This window comes from Rhinatrema bivittatum, chromosome 1 (genome assembly GCF_901001135.1).
Source record: "Rhinatrema bivittatum chromosome 1, aRhiBiv1.1, whole genome shotgun sequence".
Lineage (NCBI taxonomy): Eukaryota > Metazoa > Chordata > Amphibia > Gymnophiona > Rhinatrematidae > Rhinatrema > Rhinatrema bivittatum.
The window spans coordinates 227,327,223-227,345,703 of record NC_042615.1 but is presented as its reverse complement, the minus strand read 5'-3'; the positions used below and the strand labels follow the sequence as shown (position 1 = coordinate 227,345,703).

General features: G+C 49.6%; 1 protein-coding gene across 3 annotated transcripts in view; it reads left to right on the top strand.

Moving 5' to 3' along the window:
• C1H4orf48 (chromosome 1 C4orf48 homolog) overlaps positions 1 to 18,481 on the top strand; it is a 63,301-nt gene that overhangs the window by 28,301 nt on the left and 16,519 nt on the right. For 2 of the 3 annotated variants that reach the window (XR_003854981.1, XM_029592457.1), the window contains one exon: positions 17,588 to 18,420. Coding sequence is in view for 1 of the 3 variants with exons in the window: in XM_029592457.1 (XP_029448317.1) it covers positions 17,588 to 17,659 (72 nt within the window). In the remaining 2 variants the exon portion in view is untranslated. Of the gene's footprint in view, positions 1 to 17,587; positions 18,421 to 18,481 lie in introns of those variants that run through there. The other variant, XR_003854980.1, reaches the window with a different exon arrangement.

The window sequence follows — 18,481 nt, the reverse complement described above, 5'->3', positions numbered from 1 at the left end:
TTCTTCTGATATTACTGGAGAATGAGGGATTGGATAAGATTGCTGCAAAGGCAGGCTTGCAAAAAAATTCTTCAGGATGGAAGTGATCTGAGACATTGTCTCAGTCACCGAGGTAGCGGGGTCAGATGCCTGTGCATCTCTTTTGTAAGGCTGCGCCCTCAATAGTGAACCCTGTGGTGAGTAGGATCTTGAAACTCTACCTCCTGATGGAGATATTGCTGCCAAGGGAATGCTGGTATCTTTCTCTCTATGTCTGGGAGCCGGCGGTTCCCTCAGTGGAAGTTTTGGCTTTCTGTGTAGGGGATTCCTGCAGGGAAGGAGAACGTCTACGTTTGAGGTCCCAAAAAGAGAGGTCCTGCGAGTGGTCTGAACTAGGAGAAGTAGACGATGAGATGTGGACTGGAGATTCCTCTTCTCTTTCCAGATCCAATAGGTCGTGAAAAGACTCAGGTGATCTTCTATCTAGCACTAGTTTGGGAGGGTGACTACAATTTTCCACTCTGAGAATATTTTTGGACAAAGCTTCCAGATTTGTTGGAGGGTCACGGTGAGATGACTTTTTAACCAGTTCCTGTGGTGAAGTTCCCACTGAATGAAGTGACTCAGCAGGCTTCCCAGTCTGCGTTGAATGCTTCGATGCTTTGTCCTGCGTCGGTCGGATAGTGTGCATTGAAGTTGACTCCTCCTTTTGCATCGACCAGTGTGATTTGTCGAACTGCATCAACCTTTCCAATGTTATCAACTGAGTTGATCCCAGCGCTGCAACTTGCTTTGTCTGAGTCGACGCCTTAACTTGCATCGGCATGACAGATGCTTTTTTATGCTTAGGGCTCTTTGATGCTGTCATCTGCGTCGATGGTCTCTACACCTCCATGTGCGTCGAGCGAACAGACACTTTCTCCTGCATCGATGATGCTTTCCACACAGTGGTTTGTGTCGATTAGTCCAATGACTTTGAGTGCGTCAACCGCTCTGGCAAGTTATTATGAGACGCACTGGGGGTGGGCTTTCCTGGGGCTTTTTGAGGCAGCTTTGCCTTTTTTATAGGTCATAGCTCTTTGGGGTATTTGCCTTTTTGGATACTTCTAGCATCAACTAATTCCACCAACGAGGAACGTTTTACTGGGTCCGGGCAGTGGAACGTAGGCCCCAGTGATGACTGAGTGGATTTGCCTTTGTGTGGATATGAAGGTGCGTATGATCTGGATATCTCTCGAAGGCTCAGGATTTTAGTAGCTCTCTGCTGTTGGACTCTGGGGTACATTCTTCCACAGTCCTGGCAGGCCATCTGATCATGGTCTGGACTGAGGCACAGATAACAATAATTGTGCCCATCGGTCACAGATATAATTTTCCCGCACTGGCAGTGCTTGAACCCAGGTGTCTTCGGCATCTTAGCACTTAAAAGTGCTGCTTTTAAACACATTTTTAGTGAATCTCTGAAGAGAAAAAAACCGGAGAAACTTGTTCGTGCATCTGTGTGGAGCGCAGAAGAAAAAGAACTGAGGAGGCTTGCACGAGATGCGTGGGAAGAGCTGGGCAGCTGCACAGGGCCTTTGCGAGCTTGGAGAGACAGCTCTGCCCCATTACGCTGGATGATGTCACCCAGGACAGCATGGCTAAATAAGCCTGCTTATCAATGGAAAATTACTTTTTAGGGTGGGACGCCAGGAAACAATCTCGGTCACTGGAGCTACAACGAGACAGGAAATATCAACATACAAAATTAAGAGACAGACAGAAGATGCATTTTCTGTGCTAGGAGAAAATATAGTTTTCAATTTATCATCTTGTGTACTTGTGAAAGATGAGCTACAGTTGTTAAATTTTGGTTTATCCTTTGTACCCACTATTAAATATTGTGTATCTGATACTCAATGGGGTATTCATGCTGTTTAAAATATTATGACATATTTCAATAATAAGATTTGGAGTTTGGATGCACACTGCAAGTTTAAGTCAAGTTTGTACAGAGTGTTTTTTGACCCAATATGATTACTTTAAAAAAAGCTGTTACATACAGCAGGAACAAAGTTTGGGAATGATTGGGTCTTTTTCACTCTAATATTATTTTTGTCTACTTTGTTTATTTGCAATAGTAATTAATGCTAATAGAAACAAGTCAATCACTGAAATTAAAAAAAGGTTATCCCCTCTTTTTTATTTTTTTGACACAAGGCCTTATTGATTGGGATATAACCTTTTTTTGCAATATTTAACTATCATCATTTTTTAGTGCCTTAAAAGCAAGTGGACCATATTATAAGATAGCAGTGAAAGATTGCATGGACTTGTATACTCTAAGTTTGCTAACCACATTTATGATTGCCCTTTTACACAATACTTTTTCTTAGTATTTTTCTGCACTCTCTCTCTCTTTCTAAGCAGGAGCTTCAAACCTACTAAAACAGGCCTTTCAGGAGACATCACAAAATACAATAAAACCTTACCACCCACTAACGCTACTGAAAAAGGTGTAGTTAAGTCTGTGCAATAGCACTTCACAGACTGGCAAACCCAGCCCGCCCCTAACTCCTCTTCTTTTTCAAATTTGCATCACACCATACGATATGGTGCTATCGCATGCGTTAACGGGGCTTTTCGCATGCGAAAACGCCTTAGCGCATTTTGATAAATGATCCCCTAAGAGTCTTTCTATTCTTGTTTTTTAGAATTTTTTTCCCACTCTTCAAGCTCAGAAATATTCTTAGGTCTCTTTGCATGCACTGCAGGTTTGAGATTTCCCCACAGATTTTCAGTAATAGTTAAGTCTGGGGACTGTGCAAGCCAGTCCAAAACCATCATCTTTCTTTCCTGCAAGTACTGTATGGTTGATTTTGAGAGATGTTTTGGATCATTGTCTTGCTGAAATAGCCAAACTCTTTTTTTGCTTTACTGACTATGATACATTAGCTTCTAGGCTTCTAGTTGATCCATTATTCCTTCCATCTGTACAATATATCCTGTGCCAGTGGCTTCCACAGAACCCCCAAACATAATACAGGGTGGCCCATGGAAAAGTAGCCCGCCTCCAATAGGAGGCGGGCTACTTTTCCATGGGCCACCCTCTAGATCCACACCTGTGTTAATGATTGGCCAAGTGTTTTTTTTTACTCCAAATGTATCTTGTGTAGTTGTGGCCGAACAGTTCAATTTTCCCTTCATCATTCTACAGCACTTTGTTCCAAAACACTTCAGGTTTCTCAGGTTTTTGTTTTGCAAACTTTATGCAATAACTTTTGGGATGAAGTCATAGAAAAGGTTTCCTTCTGACAATCCTCCTATGCAGATCATGGTAGTATAAGCAATGCTGTACTCAGAGCCGAGGCCAGCTTTTTCTGTGCCTGGGGCAGATATTCAGAATTATGTCCTCCTCCCTCCCCCCCCCCGCATACACACACTTTTTGAGTTTTAGTTGTAAACAACGTGAGCCTGCAATACCGCTATAACTAGTATAATGTAACAGTAAAAAGGTATTCCATAAGGGAAACATCTTTAATGTCTATTGTCACAGCAGTAGAACTGCCAGCTGAGAATACACTCTCATTTGAGAAACAATACAACTCCATACAATAACAGGCTAGATCAGGGGTGGCCTGTCTTATGCATGAATGGCCACAAAACCAGACCAAACCAAAGGGCCAACTCTGTGTGTCTCTGCCACCATACCTCCACCAGTTTGTCTATTTCTTCCCACACTCTGTCCAGCCTCTCTGCCCCTCTGTCTTCCTCATCTACCACTCTGCCCAAACTCCCTCTTGCTCTTTGTCTCTCCACACTCTGCCCAACCTGTCTCTCCCCCCCATCCCCATTCTCTGCCCAACGTCCATTTCTGAAAACTCTTCTCAGTTTCTCCATCCTCCATCTCTCCAACCCCCACATTCTGCCCAGCCTCTTTCACTCTGCCTCTCTACTCGCTGTCTGTTGTAAACTGTGAGGTTTGGCTGGACCTTTGGACACTGTGGGCAGCTGACCATGCCCACGGGGGGAAGTCCCGTGAGGGGCCACAGGTCAGGCTTAGCTCAGGACACACAAACACAGAGTTTGATCTTTTATTAGACTGTGTAAGGAAACCACCAGAGGTGGCAGTAGTGAGCAGCTGGAATAGCCTGGCAGGGCTGGTATCCCTCAGGCGCTGGAACAGTGACTCCTCCGGTAGCAGTGCTGTAGTGGAAAGAACTGAGAGAATGAGTACAGTGGAGTATATACAAGACCGCAGTATGGAGATCCCCAGGGTAGGGAGAGCAGACCTTCGAGGAGCGAGTATCTGAACCCTGAGAGCTGGGAGGCTTGCAGATGATGAACTCACGCAGCGGTTCCACGGAGATGGCACTGAGGCTGGAACGGAGGCAGGCCCTCGAGGAGCAAGTGCCTGGTTCCAGGGAACAGCTCTGAGGTGAAGATGGTAGTACTCACTGATGTTGAAGATTAGCGAATCCTTCCAGGCAGAAGAGAAGGTAGGAGTAGGCAGCGAGTCAGGGAACATTGGCCCTCGAGGAGCGAGTACCGGTTTCCTGATAGCGACCTGGAAAGCAAGTGAGGCCCCCGAGGAGCGGGTACCCCGTTAGCGTTAGAGAGTCCAATAGAGATTGGAGAGGCAGAGTAGCTGGGTACGGAGAGTGAATCCCATCCATAGGATTCCCGTAGGATTACCCCCTTGCTAACTCAAAGGCTAGCAAACATTGCAGGCTTTAAATATCCGGACATCATGACGTCATCTCGGGGGGACGCCCCGGAGGTTCGCGCCAAGTAGGAAATAAAAAGAAGAGCTGCGCGGTGCACGCGCCCTATGGTACAAGTGGAGCATGGCGGGAGGCAGCGCCCAAGCCGGTCCAGGGACGCCGGAGAGGACGGCAGGCAGACGCCGCGGCAGCCAGGCATCCATCCGCAGCATGAGGAGGAGCAAACAAAGAGAGATAGGTGGAGTGAAGCCATCGGAAAGGGACGGTTGCAACACTGTCCAGCCTCTCTCTGGACGAATGGGCAAAGTAGATGGGCTATATGGTCTTTTTCTACTATCATGTTTCTCTGTTTCTCCCCTACCTCCACACTCCGTCCAGCTTCTCTCCTCCCCACTCCCTCACTCTGCCCATCCTCTCACACTTCTCAGTCTCCCTCTGTCTCTTCACATTCTGCCCAGCCTCTCTCCCCCATCCTCATACTCTGCCCAGCCTCTCTTATGTTCTGCTCCCAGTGCCACTTCTGCCCCCATCCACACACACTCTGCCTAGTCTCTTTCTCTCTCGTCCTCTCCACATTCTGGCCAGCTCCTCATTCTCTCCCCCACTCCCCACTCTCTTCTCAGCCTCTCTCGCTCATTGTCTCTCTACACTCTGCAAAGCCTCTGTCTCTTTTTACTCGAGTCTCCACATTCTGCCCAGCCTCTCCCTCTGTCTCCTCTTAGGAAAGAGAGAGGGATCAGTGGTGTAGCCCTGGGTGGGCGAATGAAATGAAACCTCTCAAATGCTAAACTTCATTGTTGTCTTTGACAAATCAATATAATTAGTTATCAGACTTGTTTAAGTTAATGCAAGATAACATCAGCCTTGTCTGATGAAACCATATGTAAGCCCTTCCCACTTGTCTTGATTCTTTTCCTCTGTGATACACCCTGGGGATCCCATTGCTTTCACTAGATCGGATGTAGCAGTGGCTTCCTCTCTGAACCTCCTCGGCTATATTTTCCCTCAACCCCCATCATGCCATGTCACGGAGAAGCAGCTTTTATCCTAACTAGGATATTTATATATCTATATCCACCTAGATGTCTAAATCTATATATTGTTGCATTCGAATGGCTCACGGGCTGCCCCTATCCTTACCTTCAAACTGGCACATTCTGGCTGGCTGCTGTCTTTGGTGCAGCAGGGCGGTGGCCACCATGCGTCAGGACGCTGCCGACTCCTGCTCCTCCTGGCTCCCCATAGGCGCGCATGTGCCCAACGTTCGACTCCTTAGAGGGGCCGCAGCAGGAAAGTCCCCCTGGCCCCTACTGATGATGTCGCAGCATTGTCCTATTTAAGGGCGGCTCTCACGATGCACCCTGCCTCAGCAACAGGTCCAGTGGTACATGTTGCTTGTTCCTGCCTTCGTCTGCCCAGCATGCCTCTGCCCTATCCATCCCTCGGACGGATACCTGGTTTTGACCCTTGCCTGGACCCTGGATAGGCCTGAACTCCGCCTGCCTCGACCCTTGCCTGGACCCTCGCTAGGCCTGAACGCCGCCTGCCTCGACCCTTGCCTGGACCCTCGCTAGGCCTGAACGCCGCCTGCCTCGACCCTTGCCTGGACCCTCGCTAGGCCTGAACGCCGCCTGCCTCGACCCTTGCCTGGACTCTCGCTAGGCCTGAACGCCGCCTGCCTCGACCCTTGCCTGGACCCTCGCTAGGCCTGAACGCCGCCTGCCTCGACCCTTGCCTGGCCCCTCGCTAGGCCTGAACGCCGCCTGCCTCGACCCTTGCCTGGACCCTCGCTAGGCCTGAACGCCGCCTGCCTCGACCCTTGCCTGGACTCTCGCTAGGCCTGAACGCCGCCTGCCTCGACCCTTGCCTGGACCCTCGCTAGGCCTGAACGCCGCCTGCCTCGACCCTTGCCTGGACCCTCGCTAGGCCTGAACGCCGCCTGCCTCGACCCTTGCCTGGACCCTCGCTAGGCCTGAACGCCGCCTGCCTCGACCCTTGCCTGGACCCTCGCTAGGCCTGAACGCCGCCTGCCTCCACCCTTGCCTGGACCCTCGCTAGGCCTGAACGCCGCCTGCCTCCACCCTTGCCTGGACCCTCGCTAGGCCTGAACGCCGCCTGCCTCCACCCTTGCCTGGACCCTCGCTAGGCCTGAACGCCGCCTGCCTCCACCCTTGCCTGGACCCTCGCTAGGCCTGAACGCCGCCTGCCTCCACCCTTGCCTGGACCCTCGCTAGGCCTGAACGCCGCCTGCCTCCACCCTTGCCTGGACCCTCGCTAGGCCTGAACGCCGCCTGCCTCCACCCTTGCCTGGACCCTCGCTAGGCCTGAACGCCGCCTGCCTCCACCCTTGCCTGGACCCTCGCTAGGCCTGAACGCCGCCTGCCTCCACCCTTGCCTGGACCCTCGCTAGGCCTGAACGCCGCCTGCCTCCACCCTTGCCTGGACCCTCGCTAGGCCTGAACGCCGCCTGCCTCCACCCTTGCCTGGACCCTCGCTAGGCCTGAACGCCGCCTGCCTCCACCCTTGCCTGGACCCTCGCTAGGCCTGAACGCCGCCTGCCTCCACCCTTGCCTGGACCCTCGCTAGGCCTGAACGCCGCCTGCCTCCACCCTTGCCTGGACCCTCGCTAGGCCTGAACGCCGCCTGCCTCGACCCTTGCCTGGACCCTCGCTAGGCCTGAACGCCGCCTGCCTCGACCCTTGCCTGGACCCTCGCTAGGCCTGAACGCCGCCTGCCTCGACCCTTGCCTGGACCCTCGCTAGGCCTGAACGCCGCCTGCCTCGACCCTTGCCTGGACCCTCGCTAGGCCTGAACGCCGCCTGCCTCGACCCTTGCCTGGACCCTCGCTAGGCCTGAACGCCGCCTGCCTCGACCCTTGCCTGGACCCTCGCTAGGCCTGAACGCCGCCTGCCTCGACCCTTGCCTGGACCCTCGCTAGGCCTGAACGCCGCCTGCCTCGACCCTTGCCTGGACCCTCGCTAGGCCTGAACGCCGCCTGCCTCGACCCTTGCCTGGACCCTCGCTAGGCCTGAACGCCGCCTGCCTCGACCCTTGCCTGGACCCTCGCTAGGCCTGAACGCCGCCTGCCTCGACCCTTGCCTGGACCCTCGCTAGGCCTGAACGCCGCCTGCCTCGACCCTTGCCTGGACTCTCGCTAGGCCTGAACGCCGCCTGCCTCGACCCTTGCCTGGACCCTCGCTAGGCCTGAACGCCGCCTGCCTCGACCCTTGCCTGGACCCTCGCTAGGCCTGAACGCCGCCTGCCTCCACCCTTGCCTGGACCCTCGCTAGGCCTGAACGCCGCCTGCCTCCACCCTTGCCTGGACCCTCGCTAGGCCTGAACGCCGCCTGCCTCCACCCTTGCCTGGACCCTCGCTAGGCCTGAACGCCGCCTGCCTCCACCCTTGCCTGGACCCTCGCTAGGCCTGAACGCCGCCTGCCTCCACCCTTGCCTGGACCCTCGCTAGGCCTGAACGCCGCCTGCCTCCACCCTTGCCTGGACCCTCGCTAGGCCTGAACGCCGCCTGCCTCGACCCTTGCCTGGACCCTCGCTAGGCCTGAACGCCGCCTGCCTCGACCCTTGCCTGGACCCTCGCTAGGCCTGAACGCCGCCTGCCTCGACCCTTGCCTGGACCCTCGCTAGGCCTGAACGCCGCCTGCCTCGACCCTTGCCTGGACCCTCGCTAGGCCTGAACGCCGCCTGCCTCGACCCTTGCCTGGACCCTCGCTAGGCCTGAACGCCGCCTGCCTCGACCCTTGCCTGGACCCTCGCTAGGCCTGAACGCCGCCTGCCTCGACCCTTGCCTGGACCCTCGCTAGGCCTGAACGCCGCCTGCCTCGACCCTTGCCTGGACCCTCGCTAGGCCTGAACGCCGCCTGCCTCGACCCTTGCCTGGACCCTCGCTAGGCCTGAACGCCGCCTGCCTCGACCCTTGCCTGGACCCTCGCTAGGCCTGAACGCCGCCTGCCTCGACCCTTGCCTGGACTCTCGCTAGGCCTGAACGCCGCCTGCCTCGACCCTTGCCTGGACTCTCGCTAGGCCTGAACGCCGCCTGCCTCGACCCTTGCCTGGACTCTCGCTAGGCCTGAACGCCGCCTGCCTCGACCCTTGCCTGGACTCTCGCTAGGCCTGAACGCTGCCTGCCTCGACCCTTGCCTGGACTCTCGCTAGGCTTGACCATCTCCTGCCTCTGACCATAGCCTGCCCTTGAACTACATCCTTAAGTCTTCAGCAGAGACCTTCGCCTAAGTCCTTTCGGCCCCGGCAGCCATAGGCTGACCCCGAGGGGAATGTGGGCTGGTAAAAGGTGAAGCTCCTGACTGGTCTCTGTTTCACCTGGGTCCGCCTGCTGGCAGTGAGAACCTGCAGGGCTCCTTCCCTCAAGAAGAGCCAATCTCACCACAGCCCAAGGGCTCCACAGATACAACATTTATTTTGTATATGTACAAATTAACTAGTTATATTCACGCTTAAAGATACTTTTGACTTACTGGAAACCCTGTTTTTCACATCTGTTTAATTTTCATCCTGGATGCCAATAAAATAAAATGCCCTGGGTATTCCCCAAAATGAAAAACAGGACTGAAATTAAACTAGTTCAGACTGACTAAAAAGTTGTGACATCTTGCCTTGAATTCAGCTAGAAGGTATGCTGAAAATCAGGGCTGGGACCAGTTTTTCCTGCGCTCGGGACAGATTTTTCAGAAATATGCCCCCTTCCCCCCCCCCCCCCCCCCCCCCCAACTTACCAGTGGCTGCTCGAGCACTGCACTTTCTCCTTTGGCGACAAAGGCACAGCTGTCCTTCTAGTGGTAGCAGCATAAACCCCATCTTGTCTTTTCCCTCCTATCCAGCATCCCCCTTTTTATTTCCCTCCACCACTTCCTGTGCATCCGCTTTGCATTTCCTTCTTTTTCTCCAACTACACTCCATGCCCTGCATCCCCCTCTCCCCCCACTTCTTGCCCTGCATTCCCCTCTCTTTTTTTTTCTCGGCCCCCAAGTTTTGGATCCACTTCCTTAGGTCCTCCAGCCCCCCTCCCCTCCACCAATTAAATAGCTGGCGTATAGCATCCCCCTACAATTTTGATAATTAAACTCAATGATCATTATGTCCCTACCACAACCCTTCCCAGAACAATCCTGTACATTCACATAATTGGACATCATACTTTTAATACTAAACTTTTGTGTGTGCCTACCTGTCTATGTGGATGTCTTTGTCTGTGTGGGAGAGTATTTGTGTGGGCCTTGGCCTATGTGTGAGTGTGTGTGTGTGTGTGTGGGGGGAGGGCTTTTGCCTGTGTATGTGTGTGTTTATATGTGTCGGCCTGTTTGTTTGTGTTTCTGTGCCTGTTTCTGTGTTTGCCTGTGTAAGTGCATATGTGTGTGTGCGAGCCTTTGTGCATTTGCGTGAGCTTCTGTGTGTTTCTGTGCGCTGTGTGTGCTTGTGCGTACCTATGCCTGCCTGTTCCTCTGTGTGAAAGCGTGAGAAACAGGATTTCGTAGAGAGAGCATATTAGCGAACACTACCTGACATTGCTCAGGTTGTCTGATGAATAACATCCTGTATGTGCAAGTGCCTGCCTCTGCCTCTGTAAGTGTATGTGTGTTTGGGGGAACCTGTGTGTGGCCAGATGCCTGTGTGTGTTTGTGACAGTGTTTTGCAGACAGAGCATATTTTAGAGACCTTCGTTTTTAATTTTACTTTTATTTTCATGGGAATTTCAATGCTATAACAAAAAAAAAAAAAAAAAATTCAGTGGAAAGTCAATTTTTCTGCCGACTTTTTTTTATAACATTGAAATTCCCAGGAAAAATAAAACAAAAACTGAAAATGAAACTCCCTAAAGCATATTGTAATCCGGTTTGATTTGTATTCTATACAAGAAGATCGGTATATAAAAGTTTAAAATTAAATAAATAAATACATATTAACGTCTATATTCAGACTTATCCAGCTAACTTTGGAGGCATATTCAGTAATGCAGCCGCACAATTGAATATATCCAGCTTCTTACAGGCCGATTCAGTACAGTGCGCTCCGGTGTTAACCCGCATTTGGATGCGCGTTTTCGACGCGCTAGCTTAACCCCTTATTCAGTAAGGGGTCGAAAACCTGCGTCCAACCCCCCACCCCCAAACTAATAGCACCCGCAACATGCAAATGCATGTTGCGGGTGCTATTAGTTATTCCCGCGCAATTCAGTAAGTAAAATGTGCAGCAAAGCCGCACATTTTACTTTCAGAAATTAGCGCCTAACCAAAGGTAGGTGTTAATTTCTGCCGGCACAGGGAAAGTGTACAGAAAAGCAGTAAAAACTACTTTTCTGTACACCCTCCGACTTAATATCATGGCAATATTAAGTCGGAGGTCCCAAAAGTAAAAAAATAACTAAAAATAAAAAAATTTAAAATCAGCCTGCGGCTCGCAGGTTGAAAACCGGACGCTCTATTTTGCCGGCGTCCGGTTTCCGAACCCATGGCTGTCAGAGGGTTTGAGAACCGAAGCTGGCAAAATTGAGCATTGGCTGTCAAACTCGCTGACAGCCGCCGCTCCTGTCAAAAAAGAGGCACTAGGGAAGCGCTAGTGTCCCTAGCGCCTCTTTTTACCGCGGGCCCTCATTTGGATACTAAATCGAGCGCACAGGAGAGTGGCCTGTGCACGCGCCGGGAGAGCGGGCCCTCGCCCGCTCTCCCGCAACTTTTACTGTATCGGCCTGTTAAGTAGTTAGCCGGCTAACTATAGCCAGCTAACTTTAGGGCAGCTCTTTAATCTGGCCAGACTTATCCAGCTAAGTTAACTGACTAAGTCTGGATATCAGAGTTAGCCAGACAACTTAGCTACCTAACTCAACTCCTCCCAGATACGCCCCCGACTACGCCCCCGACTTATCAGGCTAAATTCTAACTTATTAGCCAGCTAGAATTTAGCCTGATAAAGGCTGAATATAGGGACTACAGAGAAGGGAGAGAGGTGAGAGGAGGTCTCGACCAGCTAAAATGAACTGCCCTGAATTTCCCCGGAGTGCTGACTCACTCTGTTTCAGCGGTGCTGACTCACTCTGTTTCATGGTGGCTTGGGGCCGCGAAGATCAAGAGAGAGCGATGGCAGCTCGAGCCACGAAGTGCTGTAAGCATTGGCGGCACTCCATGCCACTGGGACAGCACAGGGTCAACATCGGAGATTGTGAGCGAAGCCGCTCATGGGCCTGTCCCGCAAGCGAGTGCAACAAATAGTAATTATGTAGATCTTTTGGTTGAAAGAGGCAGCTGTGCTCCTATTGATTTACAGTTTATGTTCTATGTCTGGAGGGTGGAGGTTCCAATGGATCTTGCGGGGCGGGATTTTTTTAGTTCCATGTGGAAGGAGCTCAGGGGGAAACTTGGCTTGTCTGCTACAATATCCTTTCTATTGCCTCTGGTTGATAATCCTAATTTTCCCTCAGGCATGAAGGGGCCATTTTCCTCAGCAGAGGGTTGTGGAGTCTGCTGTTTCCTTAGGTGATTTTTTTTAAATAAAAAGACATTACAAATACATACCTTCACAAATATTCAGCAGACATTAGGTTTTTTTATTTACAAATTCAGTTACATGTCAAAAGTGATGCGTGGGCAGTAATGCGTCTCTCCTGCTTTTAATGCTTATGTGCGAATGTGTTACAAACATAGATATTCTTTATCCACCTTGTATAAACTTTTTTTACCCAATTAAAATACCCACTCTACATTAGACATGTTAGCGGTGGTATGGGAGAAAGATTTAAAGACTGACCTAGATGGAAGAATTATGGGAGTCCATATTACGATCATGTATAAATATACAGAGACCGTGATGCTACATGAATTATAATTTCGTATTTTGCATAAAGTAATAATTTCACCTTTATGAGCGAAGCCTATGAACATAACTAATTCTGATCAATGCAGAAAATGTGCTATGCCCACTGCCACTTTAATCCATTGTTTATGGGAATACCCAAAGATGCAATCATTCTGGATGACAATCACCAATTCTTTGGCAGGTATGATTAAAAAACTGGTGTCTATAGATGGTGGTTTTGCCCTTTTACATCATGTTTCTCAGAGAGCAGATATGGGAAAGGTTCATAAATATTTCTTTGATAAGGCCTGTTTATAGGCAAAAGGCTGTAATCTCGTACACTGGATGGACTCGAATCTACCTGGATGGGAAATGTGGAAATCTCAGCTGTTTGATTTGATGACTATGAAAGATAGAACAGCAGATCTGAAAACAAAAACAGCAAACACTTTTATGTGGCTGTTTGGAGTCCCTAGCATGAGAAAATTGTATAGTGGTGTGCAAACTTCATAGACATATGCATGCCTGATGGCTAGTTTTTGCTATGTCCTATTTATATTTGTTGTTATTCTGCTTGTTGTGTATGAAGGGTGGAAGGGGATGGGTGGGGGAGAAAAACTAAAATTATATAAGAAATTTTCTTTTTGTGACTGTATATTTTGTTGTTCATATTAAGTTATTAAAAAAAAAAAAAGTACCTGCGGGCATTGGTCCAAAGTGAACAGATGGAAAATTGCCCCCGATATGTCCTGACTATGAGTCCTCCCTGCCAGTAGAGGCCTCTAATGAGCTCTGCTTCGAGCCATCTCCTTGCTACCGGCCCGACTATGCCTGAGGTATAGCCTCCCAGTCTCCAGGAGCCCTCAGTGAGCTTGGTCACCTTACTTCCAAAGCTCCTCCTCCCTGCTTGCACCTCACCTAGACCCCATCCCTACATACACCGAAACCCCAGCCCTACGTAACCCTGCCTTACCAAACCTAGGAGCCGATGCAATACAGTTACTCAGCCGAGCGCACTGTATAACCCGCAGTCTGACGAGGGTTAAATAGGCGCTAATCCACCCCCTAATGCAATAGGGGGATTAGCAACTATTTAACGCGTGTCCGACGCGGAGTGAATGCGATAGCGCTCATCACATGCAAATGCCTAGAGATGTGAATCGTGTGCCAGATCGTCTTAACGATCAGATTCGGCTGGGGGGGCGAAATCTGATTGTTAAGATATGTGATTTGGAATCGTTTCGGATTCCAATTCACATCGCTAATTTTTTTTTTTTTAGGCCCGCGCCGCTAAAAAAAAAACCCCACCCGACCCTTTAAATCGACCCCCCCCCCCCCCCAAAACCTTTTAAAATTACCTGGTGGTCCAGGGGGGCCTCGGGGAGAGGAGAGATCCAGGGGGGCCTCGGGGAGAGATTTCCCGTTCCCAGGCATCAGCTGTTCTAAAAAAAAATTGGCGCCGATGCCCCTTTGCCCTTACCATGTGACAGGGTATCCGTGCCATTGGCCGGCCCCTGTCACATGGTAGGAGCACTGGATGGCCGCAGACTGAGGTTTGTGTGTATTGCAGCCCCTCTCCAGTTTCTCCCCACCTGCTGCTTGCAGTGTCTACTCTAGGCTCGCCCCCACATCTGTTCTCTGCAGGTTTACTGAGTGAGGGGAATGGCTGGGCTGTATACATAGAGGCCCTGAGATTTGTAGTGTTTCCCCTGAGATCCTGCAATTGATGCAAATTCCCCTGAGTCTCAGGATGAAATCCTGAGAGTTCCCAGGTATGGTGATGGGAAGCCGATGAAGTTGCCAGAGCAGTTTCATTGATCATTGATATGATCTCTGACATAACAGGGTACTAGTAAACATGCAGCCGCATTCTGTAGTAGCTGAGAGCTTTTGACGTGTACTTGGGAAGACCTGTATATAGGGAATTGTAATAGTCTAATGTGGTTAAGACCAATCAATCTAAAGTCAGAGACAGGTAACAGATACCTTAGAGAGCCAATCATTGTGAATTTAAAAATTGCTGATTGATAACAGCCCATAGGTGAGGCTTAAAAGAAAAAGTAGAATTGTCTAAAAAACCCCAAGATCCTGAAATATATTGATGAAAGCAGCGGGTACCCCTTCCACAGTAAAGTTTTATGTTTTGCATATAGTTTTATTATGTGCGTATTTTTTGTAATGGAGGAGGCAACCCCTGTAGTAGGAGCAAAGAACCACACACAGACACAAGACAAGGACAACATGGAACATAAAGGCCCAAAAGAAGTATTAGAGGAAGCCCGTAGGGGCTAGGCGAGGAGACGCCTAGACAGGCCACAAAGTAAGGCAGGAGGTGGTGTATATAAAAAATGTTGAACAGAGTAAGAACCAGGGGCTGTGAGAGAGAAAGGGAGTCTGGGTTGAACTTTGGGAGAGGAAAGGACTGAACTCCACCCATAGTGGCTATACAGCGAGGCCTAGAAAAGGGAGAAAACTACCAGTAGGAGAAGGAAGAAGGGAAAAAGATGTGTGTGTGTGTGTGTGTGTGTGTGTGTGCGCGCAGCATTCCTCAAGCAGCCAAGCAGGACCCAGCAGGAGGAGTCCATCTTGCAGCTGCCGTTATTCTATCCCATCTGTCCCAGCACCCTGTGCATCCAAAACTCACGAGCTGGCACTTCCTGTCTGCTGATCTCACAATACACGAAATCAGCAGACAGGAAGTGCCAGCCCAGGAATTTTGAACATGCTTGCCATACTGGCAAAGAAGAGGAAGAGTGGCCAGCAACAACAACAGCAACTACCGCAAGACTCCACCATTGAGCCTGTACACCCAGCCAGAGGTATGGGCAGATGTGGCAGCAGATTCAGAGGCAGTGGTGGAGGAGGCAGATGAGAAAGGGTGGGTTTGGGGGAGTTGGGGATGAAAGGCAAGGAAGATGATGCTTGGGGAAGGGGAAAAGGAGCCAGGGGGCAGATGCTGGATGAGGTGAGGCAGAAAGGGGGCAGATGCTGAGGGAGGGCAAAAGGAAGCAGGGAGAGCAGATGCTGAAGGGAAAGAAGGAGGAATCAGAGGACTAGATGGTGAGGGGAAAGGAGATGGATGCCAGGGAAGGGGGTGGAAGAGGCAGGGAGTGCATGCTGGGGAAGGGAGGGAAGAGACGAGGGATAGGCTTCTGGGGGAAAGAGGAAGGAGGGCTGATGCTGGGGGAGAACAAGGCAGAAGGGCCGATGCTGGAGAGGGAGAAAGAAGCAGGAGGACAGATATTGGAGAAAAGAAAAATGGAGGATTGTTGGTGGCAAGGATTAAGAATGGAAATGGAGGCATTATATGGATGATAGATGGAGGGATGGGAAACAAAATGAATGGAAGGCTAGGAGACAGGAAAATGGCGAGGAAGGTGAGAACTGAAAGATGTGAGAAAAGCCTGGAAGAGATGGTAAGGAAGAGAAAAGAGATGGAAGCTGAGATGAGAAAGATGTAGAGAATGAAGAAGAAAGACAGAGTTTAGGTCCCTCGTGCAAACAGCAGTAGCGGTACTACAGTAGAAAAAGCTCAAGAGGGAAGGGGAGCCACAGCCCTGCTGCTGCCGCCCACTTGCAAACATTATGTGCCCAGCAGTAGGGCACAGCCACACATTTCCCCCAAAACATTAGAGGGAATGTTGGCTGGAGGCCTTTTGTTTCCAGATGAGAATTTTGTTTGAGTTAGTGAGAGGGAAGACCCATGGCTTGTTGCACTTTCCAGTTCAGTTTTTGTCTGTACATTTCTGTTTATACTGTACGGTTTCTTTATTCTATATTTAAGGGTCTATCTGTGTTTTGCATGTGTGACTGAAGTGAATTATTCTGTTAGTGTGTAGTTTCTATGTAGGGATCTATAGCAGCTTGGATTGTTCTGTTTTCCTAATAGAGGGTTTATTACTATTTTAGGCCTGGTGTAATATTTGCAGTGTTAACTTTCACAGACAGGGCTGTTACTAATTGAGTGCTGGCAGTTAGTGCTGTTTTGATATAGAAATTCTTTTTTCTCGTGGCTCTCTGGGGGTAAAGACCATGCCTAAGATGCATTACAGTAGGCCTAATACCATATAGATTCCAAGTGTCTCTTGCTTTTTTTTTTTTTTAGGGTTTTCTGGGTGGCACCTCAGCAATGCATGTAAATATAATATACATATTGCAAGTGATATTTTTACCTCAGAAGACTGTGCTTTGAATGTTCTTTTTCATATAAAATCTGTATTATAAATGCATAATTTTTAGTTGTGTGTGAGGAGGGTGTGATGGGATGGGGGGTGCAAGGCTATAAAGTTTTCTTAGGATGATAGATGATTGCTGTACAGACATTGAACAGTCTCCCAACTTGTGGTGTCATGTGTTGTGTAATGAGTGAGGGTGCAGTTTTTTACTTGGCCATAGGTGCCAAATTGCCAGGTTACAGCTCTGCCCAGTCCCCATGTGCCTGGTGCACCCCCACTCCCTCAGATCCCCATCCCACACCTCAATAGGAAATACAATCTGCCGGGAGTGGGGTCTTAACTCACCTGGTCTAGCACTGGAAGCGTAAACTGAGTGTAGTTTATACTTCCAGTGCGGTCTGTCAGAAGCAGCACCGACGCCTGCAGGAGTGGGTGAGTTAAGACCCCACTCCCGGTAGGGATTTTTTCCTATCAGAGAGTGGGATGGGGGGAAAGGTCCGGGGGGGGGGGGGGGAAGATCTTTGAAGATATCCAGTTAAGTAACTAGTTATACAGCCATACAAGGCCAAATAACTTAAATATATTCAGCGGGATGTTTATCCCGCTAAATATATGGGATAAGTTATCTAGCTAACTTTAGACAGATAACTTGCCCACAAACCACCCTATTGAATATGACCCTGATTATGTACTAAAGAGTTTTCCCCATATTTTATGTCTATGGGGGAAAATGCTTTGTATGTAGTGTCCATTTTGTGTCAGTGACTCATAAAACCACAGCTCCAAGAAATATGCCTGGTAATTTGTCAGATAAGCTGCAACAAATATGACAATCCTTTCAGAAGGAATTGCAATGAACTAGTTTTAAGACATTGACACTAATTCTGTGCCATCGCTTTTGTTTTGTAGACAGAAACACTTCTCCTGCAGGTGGAAAAGAGGACTCTGTGTGACTGCACAACAGTAAATGCCCTGAGCTAAGCAGTGGAAATAAGCACGATGTCACTCGTTTTACATTCTTTTCGACAAACGGATGGTGTTACAAAGTAGATATTACAGGCCTACCAAAACATGTACTGAAAGGGGGGTTCTTACAGCTGGTGAAAGGTACTCTTACTTGTACATACCTTTAGCTGTGACCTTATGTTTTGGTTTTTATTTGTAGACAGTGGGCCAGATGCACTTGACATTTTTCTTGTAGACATAAAGAAGGAGAAACACTTTATTTCCTAGCGTGTAGCCAGATGGACTCAGGACCAATGGATTATGCTACCCTGCAAGCAGATGGAGACGGAGTCAGATTTTAAAGCTGACGTCACCCTAGACACACCCTTTGTAGTGACCTCAGCCCTTCAGTATTTCTCCATCTGCAGCAGATGGTGGACGTACCTCTCCCTATGGAGATTGCTATACTTTTTGGAAGAAGAAATTCTACATTTAAATTAGAGAAAAAAATTGAACCCCGCTCTCCTGCAGTGATACCTAAAGGTCCCACCCCAGTTGAGAATTCCTGAGGCGATTTCCGATATCATTCAGAGGTGTGCCTTGGTCCGGTAGCTGGTTCCTGGTGTGGACTTTGCTGCTTAAGCAGCTGAAAGGCAGCAGTTGCAGGAAGCCAAGTGACGGCCAAAGCCCTCTACCCCTGCAGCCGGGGACCATATCTGTACTCAGCCGGTAAGTGCTGAGCCCAGGTAAGTAAAAAAAAAAAAAAAAAAGAGAAGAAGATTTACCTCCCAATTCAGAGACATTTGGAGGGGTTTGAGTAAGACTTCCTCCGGTCTCCTTGCTCAGTGCGCCGTACCG